General features: G+C 50.2%; 1 protein-coding gene across 1 annotated transcript in view; it reads left to right on the top strand.

Moving 5' to 3' along the window:
• Nucleotides 1–637: 637 nt before the first annotated feature.
• Nucleotides 638–14,019, top strand: part of LOC145492112 (uncharacterized) — a 468,804-nt gene continuing 455,422 nt past the window's right edge. Inside the window, exon 1 of the mRNA XM_081471443.1 lies at nucleotides 638–2,216. Within this exon, the coding sequence (XP_081327569.1) occupies nucleotides 756–1,577 (822 nt within the window). The 5' untranslated portion in view covers nucleotides 638–755 and the 3' untranslated portion in view covers nucleotides 1,578–2,216. The remainder of the gene's footprint in view (nucleotides 2,217–14,019) is intronic.

A 14,019-nucleotide genomic window follows, 5' to 3' on the forward strand; every position in this document is an offset into this window, starting at 1 on the left:
CACACTTGGACTTCGGTGGATTCTCCTCGGGCATCCACTTCAGGGGCTGCTTCCAGGAGTTGCACGGTTCGAGGAGGTGAGTCTGAGAAGATAGAGAACGAGTTAGTATCCCAACAAGGTGTTTTCACGTCGCATGGTTTGTAGTTGTTTACCTTCTACTTCTCTTTCTACTCTCTGGGGCAAGAGCAGTTTCAGTTTCTTTTTGGGCGATTTTTTCTTCTTCCTGACGGGTTCGACGTGTGAATCCATGACGACTTCTGCTGAAAAGTGACTCGTGATGGAATGCGTGGTTCGACTTTATGGGCGTTTTTAACCAATCAGTGACGTGTGGTGTGATGGGATCATGTGACGGTCTTCGTTCCGATTGGCGGGATCTGAAGTGGGCACGTGATCCGGGAAAAGTACGGAGTGAAAGTGGATCCACGGCGCGGGTATAAAAGGAGCCCGTGGGACGCAGCGAATCATTCTCGACTTGCTGTTGACGCGGTGATGACCTGTAGGATTTTGGATGAGACAACAGTTGAATCGAGCTTCTGACGTTTTGGATACAATCGAAAAAGAAGGCGAAAGACCGTTACACGCGAGGATAATTGAATTGGAGTTACGTCTTGTCTCTCCTTTGTACTATATGCTCCAGAGGCACTTGATTGACTGGGGTGTGCGTAGTTGCTATCCTCATTTGTCGGGCTTGGAGATCACGAAGCGAGCGGATCGAGAAGGAAAGAAGTTTAACGAGTTTGTCTGAGGGTGTCAAGATGACTTACTATAGCAACTCGAACCAGATTCGGGACCTCGTGGAACAGATCGTGGATCTGAAGGTACACACTTTAAGAGATCTCGACGCCATTCCGGATGCCAAGGTGGACCTGTACATTTTTGACAATCTCTTCGAACCGTCAGGTCGAGTACCCGATAGTCTGTGGTCTTTTCAGCTCTTGATGAGACGTCGTCCTGACTGGGGTGGTACGATTTTGGAGATGATGAAGAAGAACAAACACGTGTTTTTGTTTTTCGGTGAGTGGTGTCGCGTGATGTACCGAAGTGGTAGCGGTCAATTCAAATTCATTCATTGTAGTGATCCCACCCTGGACGCCGAGCGGGCCTGTTTGATCGCCACGGATAACCTCACGTACATGATGACTGATGCCATCCGTGATCTGTTTGAGCCCTTGCGTTTCTCTCGTGACCTATCACGACGGGTGTTGGAGGCAGACGAGAGTCCCATGGTGAAGTCGTTACTGACTTTCAGCAAGGGAGATTACAAGGAAACGTGTCTGAAGTTGGAAGAGTTGATCTACGATATCATGCATCAACGTGATCTGTGGAAGGATCGGTTTTTCTTCCGTGCCATCGAGGCCGCGGAGGATGACCTGTGTGGTGAGTGTAAAGAGAGTATGCGTCAAGCATTCTATGTGAAGGGGAACGAGGAGGAAGCCCTGAAGTGGAGACCCGGTAAATGTGATTGGAGAAATTGTAAATATTATGCCATGGATACCTACGAGGAAGACTGTGATGATGAGTATGGACGAGATCTTAAGAACATGGAACATGTTGATTACTTTACAGATTCGGACTAAGTCTTTTTCGCCTTCTTTTTTGTTTAGCCAATCAGAGGTGTTGTTTTTCGTAAGAACCAATCAGGCACGACGTTTTTGTACATATAAGAAAGTGTGAATAAAGAATTGGGTTCAAATCATTATGTCTCATGCTTTGAGTTGGTTGATCTCTAGAGTGGGTACGACCATGAACGATCGATGGTGTTGGACGACCTTGTGTTCCAAGTGCACTAGTGTCTACGAGCGATACGGTCAGGGTGAACCCATCCCCGACCATTTCAGCGATTCGCCCTTGGAGGTGTTTGACTATACCGACGTCGAACCCAACGTGATGCGTTTTGTCGTTTATATCTTGTGGTTGAAACGGCAACCCGATTCATTTAAGAAGTATCTCGAGGTACGGGAGCAACGTTTCGAGTTGTGGAGACAGTGCGTGTACAAACTTTATCGACTATGAAGAAAAGTCAAAAGAAGAAGCAAAAGCCGCTTTCGACCGGAAGGTTACTGGGACGGTATCGGGATCCTTCCAGACCCGGTAGTCTGGGCGGTCTGACGCGATTCGCCCAGGCCAATAAGATCTCGGTACGACGCGCTCGCGAGGTCCTGCAACGGGATTTGGGGTACACGCTGCACAAACCCAGACGTCGTCGTTTTCCCACGGTCCCGGTGGTGGTGTTCGGCATCGACGAGAAGTGGACGGCTGACCTGATCGAGGTGATCCATATTTCGAGGTACAATCGAGGGTATCGTTATCTCTTGACGGTGGTGGACGTGTTTTCCAAGCACGCCTGGGTCCAGCCCTTGAAGAGCAAGACGGGTAAAGCGGTGACGGAAGCCATGGCAAAGATCCTGAAAGGCGGTAGAAAACCCATCAATCTCCAGACGGACGACGGGAAGGAATTCTACAACAAGACGTTTCAGGATTTGATGAAGCAGAAAGGCATTCATCATTTTTCGACGCGCGGGGATACGAAATCCAGTGTGGTGGAACGGTTCAATCGGACCCTGAAGGAACGTATGTACCGGTACTTCACCGTGAAGAATACGATGACGTATGTGCCCGTGTTACAAGAGTTGGTCCGAGGGTACAATCGATCGTATCATCGCAGTATCAAGATGGCTCCCGATCAAGTGACTTTGGGCAATAGCGAGGACGTGTGGGAGACTCTTTACGGTAAAAAGAAAAAAGGGACATTGAAGAAACCGCAACTCAAAGTCGGGGATCGTGTGAGACTGAACAAGAAGTTCCGTCAGTTCAAGAAAGGGTATTTACCCGGATGGACCGAGGAGGTGTTCGTGATACGCCGAGTGCGTCCTGGGAAGGTCATCACGTACAAGGTGGAAGAATGGGACGGTACGGCGGTCGAGGGCACGTTCTACGCGCAAGATTTACAAAAGGTGAACGTGAAAGACGACGATCTGTTCCGCGTCGACAAGATCGTCAAACGAAAAGGGGATAAAGTCTTGGTGCGCTGGAAAGGTTGGCCAGTCAAGTACGACAGTTGGGTGGATAAAAAGGGCTTGTACGTGACCCAAAAGCCCAAGACGAAAAAATGAAAGACTTTTACGTGCAACTGATGAGCAATGCCAGCACGAGCGAGTTCCCGGACAACAAGGCCCAAAGTTTCAAGAACCGTCTGCCGAACCCGTTGCAGTTGAGAGAGTCGGGATGGAAAGTGGGAATCAGCGACCTCTCGTTTCCGTCCGCGACGCGTAAGATGGGTTTGAAGAGATCTATTCTGTTTGAATTCTGGTGGATCGATATGGTGAACGCGTCCATAAACCTATACACGCGGGTCTCTTCGGTGACGCGAGAAGGCGATTTGGAATTCACGCCGAGGAGTGGTACCGAGTTAATGAACATGATACGAGATCGATACCTGCATAGGTTGAACTCTCGAACGGATGTCGACGTGACCCTGTACAAGAAAGACAGTCCCAACGAATTACTGTACACGGTCATGCATCGGGCCGAGCATGGAGAATGCGTCCTGGACAATTCGAGAACGTGCCGCAGTCTCCTGATCCATGGTAAACGCGTCTACCCTCAGATGAACATCGGCATCGAATTGGCCCAGAGGATGAAATGGATCAAGATGGGAACGTTACAGAACGGACGACCGGGTTACGTCTTGGGACCCCATTTGAGGAAAGAATTTCCCAATGGAGTCGTCCCCACGGCCACGGACTTGATCATAGGACAAAACGACGGGGACGAACTATTTTACAAGATCGACACGGACACCTTACATTTGAGTTGTTTCATCAATTGGGTCTTCACGGACCTGGATCGCAGTTACGCGGAAGCGTTCGGTCACGAGCGTCGTTCCTTGTTCGTGTATTCGAATGTGGGACAGAGTATGGTGACGGGAAATAAAGTCACGGACCTGTTGAAACAAGTGCGTTACGATCCGGACGTGGTCGACCTTCAACCGAGACACATCCTATATCTACCGGTGCGTACGGGCGTTTTGGGCATTATCGAGACTGAGGTGTCGGAGGAAGACGGACGACTGGTGGACTTTGCGTCGGGTGTGACCACGATCACGTTGCATTTCAAGAGAGAGGATGAGTGATTTTTACATCACTTTACCCAGTCACAGCAGTAAGAACGAGTTTCCCGAGAACAAGGCCAACAGTTTCAAGATCAGGTTACCCAATCCCTTACGCCTGGAGGGACATGGATGGAAAGTGGGGTTGTTTAGCATCGCCATGCCGGATGACCGCGTGAAGCTGACTTCCTTGATGTCGAACCATGATAAGAAAGTCAACTTGTTCTATTGTGCCTGGAGACGCCTTGAACCTCGAACATCCAAGGGGTATTCGTATGGAAACGCTTACTTCGACACGGATGACCTCAAGAATGCGATTTACCACGTGGACGGTGTTGGACTCATGAAATCCATGATCGCCTTTTTCGAGCGACAACGCATCTTCAAACACGACGGACCCAAATTAGGATCCAAATATGTCGGAGACGACGGGAAGAGAACCTACATCAAGTTCAAGTGGGACGGGGAAGACCTGGTCACGGACAACGAAAACATCGTACGTCACGGAGCGGATGTACCCGCCTTACTCATCAATGTCGACCTGGCTATGAAAATGGGATGGCTCCAAAAGAGCAGCAGCGGTTGCGTGCTGGGATTTAACTTACAGCTCGAATTCTTCAATGATGAAATTCCCAACCTTAGTGTCCGCGATGGGGATGTAATTGGCTCGAATGGGGTACCTGTCTTTTGGAAGGTCGTAACCTTTTCATCGAGGGGAGTCAAATATTTGAGACTCAGCATCCATTGCAATTGGCGTTTTATGAACCTGAACGAGGCTTTTGAGGCAGTGGTGGTGGGAAACAAGTCGCGATCCTTACTCGTCTACTCGGACGTGGCTAGAAGTGGCGTGGTGGGAAATCAAGTCACGGATTTACTGAGAGAGGTCAACTTGATTCGAAAAGGCGCCGGTACTCAGTACTTCGAACCCGCTCACATTCAATATATTACCGTGCGCAAAGAGGTACTGGACATTATAGAAGTGCAAGTGGCAGAGGCAACAGGAGAACTGACGACCTTTGGAGCTGGCAATACGATCGCGACGTTACACTTTAAGAAATCATGATCGGTGGAGCTTTGATACGGTTTCATCCCGACGGATACCAATCGGGGTCTGGCATATTCGGCCAGGTTTGGAAAGGCATCAAGAAACGAGGTCCCGGCATTCTCAAGGACGTTCTGAAGGAGACGGCCATCGAGGGTCTGAGAGGTTTAAATTCGGGCGGTCAAGGAGGAAAGCCCAATTGGAAAGGTGCACTCGCCGGGTTGAAGCGGGGAGCCATACGCTCCGGGAAACGTAAAGCGACGGAAGAGTTCCAACGCGTGTTGGGTGGTAAGAGAAAAAGAAAAGACCTGTTTGGATCATGATTCCCATCTACTCGAGACGCGTGAGACGTCTCCCCGGAGGGATACGCACGTATAAAGGGGGTTCGCTCTTCCAGAGACCCTCAAAACTCCCAGACTACCGTTGGGTAAAGTCAGCACTGGGAAGGAGACGGAAAAGACGACGTAGACGACGATGACGGACCTGGTGGCTCACGCTAGGTCGGCGGGAGTTCGTAACCCCCGCCTGGACATGTTCACCACGCCTCCTACGGATCTCAGCATGTCGTCGCGACGTGAGGTGAGAATCAATCCGTTCAATACGGGGATCAACCCGGTGACCTTCCAAATCGATCCTCAAGAAGACTTCATCGACATGAACGAGAGTTTCTTCGAAGTGGAGTTGGCCGTCAAGACAGCTGCCGGAGGTAATATAGCGCAAGCGACTACCGTCGGACTCGCCAACAATCTGGTCCACACCCTCTTCAAACAGATCAATGTGAGATTGAATGGGACTCTCATCAGTCCCCAGACCGATACTTACCACTACAAAGCCTACCTCGAAGCGCTATTGAACCATGACCGAGACGACGGTGAATCGATCCTGACACCCGAGGGTTGGTACAATTGTCTCGGTGTACCCAGTCGCGGAGAAGGCGACGTGATGACAGGCAACAAGTTGGATCCTGCTCACAACGATTACAAAGCTTTATCCCAAGATCTCAAGAACATGGTTCAAAGTCGAATTCAGTTTTTGGGTGGAAAGAAAGTGACCTTGAGGTTCAAACCTTACCTGGAAGTGTTTTATCTCAGCAAGTTACTGGTACCCGGCGTACAGATCCAGATTGACATGTACTTCAATGCCCCCGCTATGTGGACCATCCAATGGGCCGGTTCCGATACTCTCAGACTGACTGAAGCCGACGTGAAAGTGAGATTGTTCCTATCTCAAGTGAGAGTGACTCCCTCGGTGTACCGAGAACTCATGACCAGCATGAAAGGCGGAAGAGTGGCCACTTACCCCACGGTAAGAGGTGAAATTCGTACTTACTCGCATCCCAATGACAATCGTCATTTCGAGTGCAGCAATCCTTTCCACAGTAAGCTACCTAATCGGTTAGTGGTGGTGTTGATGAAACAAACGGCCTTCAATGGAACTGTGACGGTCAATCCGTTCAGTTTTGAACAATTCAATCTCGTTTCCATCAAACAACTGGTGAGAGGTGAAGAGTACCCCTACGAGACCTTGGAGCTCAAACACGACGATGACAGTAAAGATCTGAGAGGTTACCAAAGATTCCTCAAAGCCTCGGGAGCCTTGTGCAGAGGAAAAGGAAACATGGTCCGGAAAGAGGACTGGGGACACGGCAAGAGATGCAACCTGTTTGTATTTGATAACACGGCCAATGGATGTTTGGACAGTCCAGTGTTGAACCCCAAGCAGGAAGGTGAACTGCGTCTGGTGATCGATTTTGGAGCCAATCCAGGCACAAACCTGACCATCTTGTTGTACGGCGAATTCGAGAACATGATAGAGATCAACGAGAACCGAGTCGTCCTCTACGACGTATACCAGTGAGAAGAAAGAAGAAGAAGAAAAAATGGAGACAGTAGCCTTGAATAATTTGCAGTTGGATTATTTGGCACGGACGAATCCGTCGCTCTGCTGTGTTTTTTACGGCACGGTCCCTTGCGATCGGCTTCCCAGGACAGTCCCTCAAGAGGGACCGACCGCTTACATCGTGAACACGGACCCTCACGACAAACCGGGCATGCATTGGATCGCTTTGTGGGCTGACAAGAACAAGTGCGAGATCCTGGACAGTTACGGTCTACCGTTGGACACGTACGTCACCACCGGACCGATCCAAGCCTGGTTGGACCGTCATTTCAAGTACCAGATTCACAACGGCAAGAGTCTACAGTCTCTGTTCAGTCAGAGTTGCGGTGATTACGCCCTGATGTTCCTGATCGACCGAGCCGAAGGTCGGGACATGAACGAGTTCTTGAATCGTTTTAAGAAAAACGAGTTTGTGGAGAACGATCGTAAAGTAGGGCAGATGTTAGAACGTCTGATCGTGGACGAGTTGGATTGGCGCAAGATTTGTAAAACCCCGTGTCACCAGGACACGTGCGGTTCCTCCCGAGGAGTGCGTCATTTGTTATAAAGTAAGCTGTTCGAAATAAAAGACGTTCATTTTTGAGAAAAGGACGTTGCGTAGTCATGGCTCTTCAGTTTCAAGGGCATAGACATTTGGACAACGTGATAGCCAGGTTGGAAAAACGCTACGGAAATGCGGGTAAAAAGACGCCTCAACCCAGTGCTTTCAACATGGTCCGAAAAAAACAACCACAACCCGCAAGAAGAGTCGCTCTTCAACCGGCTCCAACGGCTCCAACGGCTCCAATGAGTGTCCTGGACACCGGTGCATTACCAGCGACCGTGACCGTGCGTAGGAAACCCAAGAGAGCCGCAAGAAGAGTCGCTCTTCAACCGGCTCCAATGAGTGTCCTGGACACCGGTGCATTACCAGCGACCGTGACCGTGCGTAGGAAACGCAAGAGAGCCACAAGAAGAGTCGCTCCAAAGGCTCCAAAGAAGGGAAAAGCGTGGTACGCCAAGAATTTCCAGGCGAAGAAACTCGTGAAACGCAAGAGTCGCGCCAAACCACCCATCTGTTTCAATCGTAGAACCACCCTCTTGAGTCTGTTGAAACGCATCCCAGCCGTCAAGACCACCTTGGTCAAGTTGATCGGATAAAAACGGAACGTCTCTAGACCCTGGACCATTTTTTCAAGATCATGGAACGGCGCAAAGCGTTTCAATTTCACACGCCGTCGAGTTTGTTGATAGCGGGTCCGTCGGGGTGCGGCAAGACGGTGTTCACGACCAAACTGTTGTTGGAGAACGGCGACTTGTTCCAACAAACACCGAAGAGTATTCACTACTGCTACGGATCGTGGCAAGACGGTTTCCAAAAGTTCAAGAAGGGTGGAGTCAAGTTTTACGAATGCATCCCCGATAGCGACCAGTTACCCCGATGGTTTCCTGGCGGGGGTGTGTTGGTCTTGGACGATCTAATGGACGAGGGCGGTAACGACAAGTGCGTGTTGGATCTCTTCACCAAACACTCGCATCATCGGAACATCACGGTGATTTACCTGTGCCAGGATCTATTCCCCAACGGAAAATTCGCCAAGACCATTTCCAGAAACGCGCATTACATCGCAGCCTTCAAGAACCCTCGGGATCAGTTGGGGATACGAAATTTACTTCTGCAATCGTTTCCCACGCAATGGCAAGAGGTGTTGGACACGTTTCGCAAGGTCACCGATCGACCTTACGGTTACATGCTATTGGATCTTCATCCAGCCAGTCAGGACGATCAACGCGTTCTCAGCCATGTGTTAAAAGACGAAGGATTCGTCCGATGCCATCAGTTTGCAACCCCATCATGTTGAGGAGCGAGGTCGAGTGGTTTCCGCTATTCATTCACCTGTGTAAAAACAGGCTCAAATACATCATGAATCCCCACGAGCTGGACTACGAACCGATGAGACAGGTCACGGAATGCGAGAGTTACCGTCAAGTACGGTCCATCATCAACGCATATAACGGTGAAGGTTTCGATTATTTGGTTCATAAACAACGAGAACTCGCCGAGAAGAAGATAGAAAGAGAAAGGTACATGGATAAAAATGAGCTCTTATGGTAGTGACGATTTCAACTTCTCGGCTCTGGAAGATTATTCGCCTTGGGGGACACCGGCTCGGAGGAGTACTCTGATTCCGCCTGCCGCGGGTGTGGGTGCGAGTCTGAACACGCCTCCTTCACCGCGATCGTCACTGGCGACACCGCCTCTGCCCAATGTCTCGCCCATCGGAGTGGGCACCGCTGGCTCGGGTGCACCGCAGACCAACGTCACGGTGGGTGTCGGCAGTGCTGGATCGGTGTTGCGCGCCAATGTCACGGCAGGTGTCGGGGCACCCAGGATAACAATGTCCACCCCTTTGGCACGAGCCGTTCGAGGAGGGAAACGACCGAGACGCGTCCCGCGTCAAAATACACCGACGTCCTCCAGCAATTCCGGAAGCCGCAGAAGAAGTAGCGCTAGTGGTAGCGGTGGAAGAGGCAGAGGCAGAGGCACTGACAGAGGTGGAAGTGGAGGCGGAGGCGGAGGTGGAGGCGGAGGTGGAGGCGGAGGCGGAGGCGGAGGCGGAGGAGGTAGTGGTGGCGGAAGTGGCGGTGACTCCACACCGCCTTCGTCGATTCGATCGGGTCTTTCTCGAGCTCGAAGAAGAAGAAGGAGGAGGCGAGGAGACCGTGTTCTCGACCAAGCCCAGATGCAGCAACAATTGGAAGAGATTTTGCGCCAACAACAACAGACGGCCGCGGGTCGACGAATCGCAGGCATCACCACGACGAATACGATCACGACTACCTATAAGAACGGACAACGTCCTACGGTGACTCGCAATTCGACCAGTGTACGAAACTGAGAATCTCACCAAGCTAAAAAGAGTCATGAGTACTTTGGTCTGTTTATTGGATCAACCTTTCAACACCGTGGTGGATTTGGATTCCCTGAAACGTTTGGACGGACTGTACGCTTTCTACCACAAGTATTGGTGGTGTCGAAGGCGGATGTTCGGTTACTACAAATTGTGCAACGCCATTCTCAACGGACTGGCCTTACTGACGGCGGCAGCGAGCATCGTCGTGGGATCCGTGTGTAAAGACGGGTACGCGGCGGTAGGATTGACGGCTCTCGCCGCCGCGCTGAAAGGATGGAACGATTTCAAGAAGTATTCGCTCAAGATGGACATGACCCAATTCGCTTACACGACGTACGAAAAGACGTTGACCGAACTACGGAACTACGCTCTGGGCGGTGTGGAGGAATTGGATGGGTTTTTGGTCAAGATGCAAACGTTGGACGACACGGTGACGGATTTCGCACCTCCCACGTACGACCGATACGTTCGAGACTACGAAACACGATTCGTTCACGCACCTCTATAAGAAGGACGTGTGATCCCTTCGTGAATCATTTAAGGTGGAAACCCGACATGGTGAGGAGAAGTCGAAGGAGACGACGGCGAGTGGGAGTACGTAGAAGAAGGAGGACCCAAACGGGAAAAGGGTTTCTCGACAGTTTAACTAGCGGTCTAAATAGAGAAAAATTGAAACAAGGATGGAAGCATTATTCAGACATTCGAAGAAGAGTGACTCCACGACGGAAAAGTGGTTGGATGAATAATTGGATTCACTGAAACGTTCAAACGTGCCTCTATAAAAAGACGCGTGATCACCTGCCTACGTCATTCTAGTGGAAAAGTGAGTACGTGTAAGAACACGGCATGGTGGTGAGAAAGCGAAGGAGACGACGAGTGGGATTACGTCGAGTGGGAGTAGGAAGAAGGAGGAGGGTCCAAAGGGGAAAGGGTCTTGGTAAACTGGTCGGCACCGTAGCCAAGACGGTGTTGAGCCTTCTCGAAGACTTGTGAATAAAAGAGCGGGACGAACCAACCGGACGTTAGACGCGAACGATGAAGCGGTTGCGACGACAACGTCATTTCTTGACGCGCGTCCTGAAAGAAGCCAATCGAAATAAACGTCAACGGATGTTGCAATACGCCGACAGAGATCAGATCAACGCCATCAGCGAGATGGTTCTCAATTTGCTGAAAAAGAGGATCCCCATCGACGTCACGACTTATGGGAAACTGAAAAGACATAAAAAGGTTTTGCGAGAAGTGGGTAGACGCAAAAACTCTCTCAAGCGTCGAAGAGAGCATCTCCTGAGTCAGAACGGAGCGGGGTTCTGGAGCGGATTACACGGTTGTTTCAAAGCATGTTGTGTACGGTGAAAGGACGCGGCGAAGACGGTTACCCGCTGGAGGGGATCGACGTCATACCCAATTTCCCGCCGAGAGAAGAAGAGTCCAATACCATTCCTAAACTCGTGCAGTTGTTGCAAGACGCCAATCGTCGCGAAGCCCGATGGAAAGACTCGTACGAGTACTTGAACAAGAGGTACCACGACCTGTATCAAGAATACATGACTTTAAAGTTCGGTGACTTCTGCCAAACCTGTCAAACGAAACGAGATACCACGCCGCCCGGTGGGTGCATCGAGTTGTGCAGGGAGTGCGGTAAAGGCAAGCGAACCGTTCAAAGTCTCGAACTCGAGTTGGAAAAGAAAGACGAATCCATACGGTACTGGCAAGACTGTTACGAGACGGCCTTGAGAGAATTGTCCGAGTTTCCTGACACGACCTTGAGTCAGAAGGTATGAACGAAGTCATGATGGTGCCCGTTCAAGAATTCAATCGTCTGCAAGATTATTACAAGGGGAAGATCAGCCAGAATGCCTTGTTGAACAAAGCCGGACGTCTGGCCGCCGAAGAACATCTCATCCTGAACGACAAACGTATCCCCGCCAGCATGGCCGTCAAGATGACCAAACCCCTGGCCAACGAAGAAGGGAAACTGGTGAAACGTATACGGACGGGTAAAAGCGGTCCCATCTCGTACCAGGGAACGACAGAACCCGAAGGCATGGTCGACGCACCCGTCGAAACTCTGTTGAAACAGATCCTCAAGGGAGTCAACCAACCAGCCGCAGCCCCCGTGATCATCCCGCCACAACCCCTTTCTACGACAGGACTGAAAAAGGAGCTGAAAACCCCCATACCCTCCACGTCAGGTTTTAAAAAGGAGAAGAAAACCCCCAAACCCTTCAGTCCATTCGAACAGGTCACGCTAGGTAAAACTCCCCTATCGTCCAAGAAAAAAGCACCCATCTCCGATAGAGCCAGACGTGTACTGAAATCACTCGGTATCGACTACGACGACGGTGGTTACAGTCCCAAAGGCAAGTCAAAGAAGTACAAGAAGGCCAAACCGTCAGCCGCAGAAAAGTTACAAGCAGGTTGGGAAGATTTCGAAGACCCCTGGAGAAGGGGACTAGACTATGACTCGGATTAAGAAGAAGGGAAAAAAGGCGCCTGCACCCCCGAAGAGAAGTACCCGACGTCGCCGTCAACGAGGGTATGGGTTCGACATCCAAAAATGGTTGGGCAAGACCGGGATCGAGTTCCATTGGCCCGGTTATCAGTACATGGGACCTGGTACCAAACTGAAGAAACGTCTGGCGCGAGGAGACCCCGGGATCAACCGTCTGGACCGACTGGCCAAACAACACGACATTGACTATTCCAAGGCCAAGAACTTACAGGACAAATGGAACGTCGACACCAAGATGATCCAGGCCATCGACAGATTACCCGGACGTAAAACCATGACAGAACGCATTGTTAAGAAAATCATGCAGGTCAAGAAACGTTTGAAATTGTAAAACCTTTATTGTTGTTATAATTAAAGTTACACACACGCTTTTGTTGTTTTTTTCAAAAAGAGTCTCTTTTTCTTTAAGTCGAAAATAAATAGTGTTCTAACTGATCCATAAGTTCGTTGGTGACTGGGAAATGACAACGGTTCTGTTCTACTGTATCTTCGCGTTCAAACTGCGCGAACCCGCGTCCCATGTCATGAAGCATGGATGCCATCTGATCAAGCTCACTAGCTATTTCCATGGTCATCTCTTCCATTTCTTGTTCTTCTCGTACTCGTTTCATTCGGTTTTCTTCTGCTTTCTTCCTATTTTTCCTGATTTCCGAAAGTCTCCGTTGTACAGGATCCTCGGGTTCCGCTAACATACGCTCTAATTCCTCTACCAACCCTTCATCAGGCTCAGAGTCAGAGTCAGAGTCAGAGGAGAAGGAATAAGACAACCGCTTCCCACGGCGTTTCGGTGGGGGTAATACCTGTGGTGCTGCAGTGGTATTGGAGCGTCCCATGTCATGAAGCATGGATGTCATCTGATCAAGCTCACTAACTATTTCCACGATCCTCTCTTCCATTTCTTGTTCTTCTCGTACTCGTTTCATTCGGTTTTCTTCTGCTTTCTTCCTATTTTTCCTGATTTCCGAAAGTCTCCGTTGTACAGGATCCTCGGGTTCCGCTAACATACGCTCTAATTCCTCTACCAACCCTTCATCAGGCTCAGAGTCAGAGTCAGAGTCAGAGGAGAAGGAATAAGACAACCGCTTCCCACGGCGTTTCGGTGGGGGTAATGCCTGTGGTGCTGCAGTGGTATTGGTGGATGACGGTAGTGCTCTTTGTGGTGGTGGTGATCTTAGTGTCACTGCTCTTAGCGGAAATGGTGATGGTAGTGATGCAGTAGTGGTGCTTGTGCTCTTATCGGCGGCGGTCGTGGTGGAGGCGTAGGTGATGGCGCTTTCATTAGAAGTGACCGTGGTGATGGATGATGATGATGATGATGTTATCGAGCAACCCGGAAACAAACCTCTAAGAATTTCATCCGGATCATACATATCCTCATTCCTTACCTCACACCTCTCGGCCCTGCGTCTTTTCTGTTCGCGAACTTTCTCGGGGTTTTCCGCGGGGCGCCTGAAATCCGTTAACCCTATACGGACTCTAAACAGCTTCCGAAGAATTTTCTCGTGATTGTACTTAACCCCATTCTTCCTTTCTAATGATTTTATAGCCTCGCCCGCAATGT

This window comes from Orbicella franksi, chromosome 7, assembly GCF_964199315.1.
Source record: "Orbicella franksi chromosome 7, jaOrbFran1.1, whole genome shotgun sequence".
Lineage (NCBI taxonomy): Eukaryota > Metazoa > Cnidaria > Anthozoa > Scleractinia > Merulinidae > Orbicella > Orbicella franksi.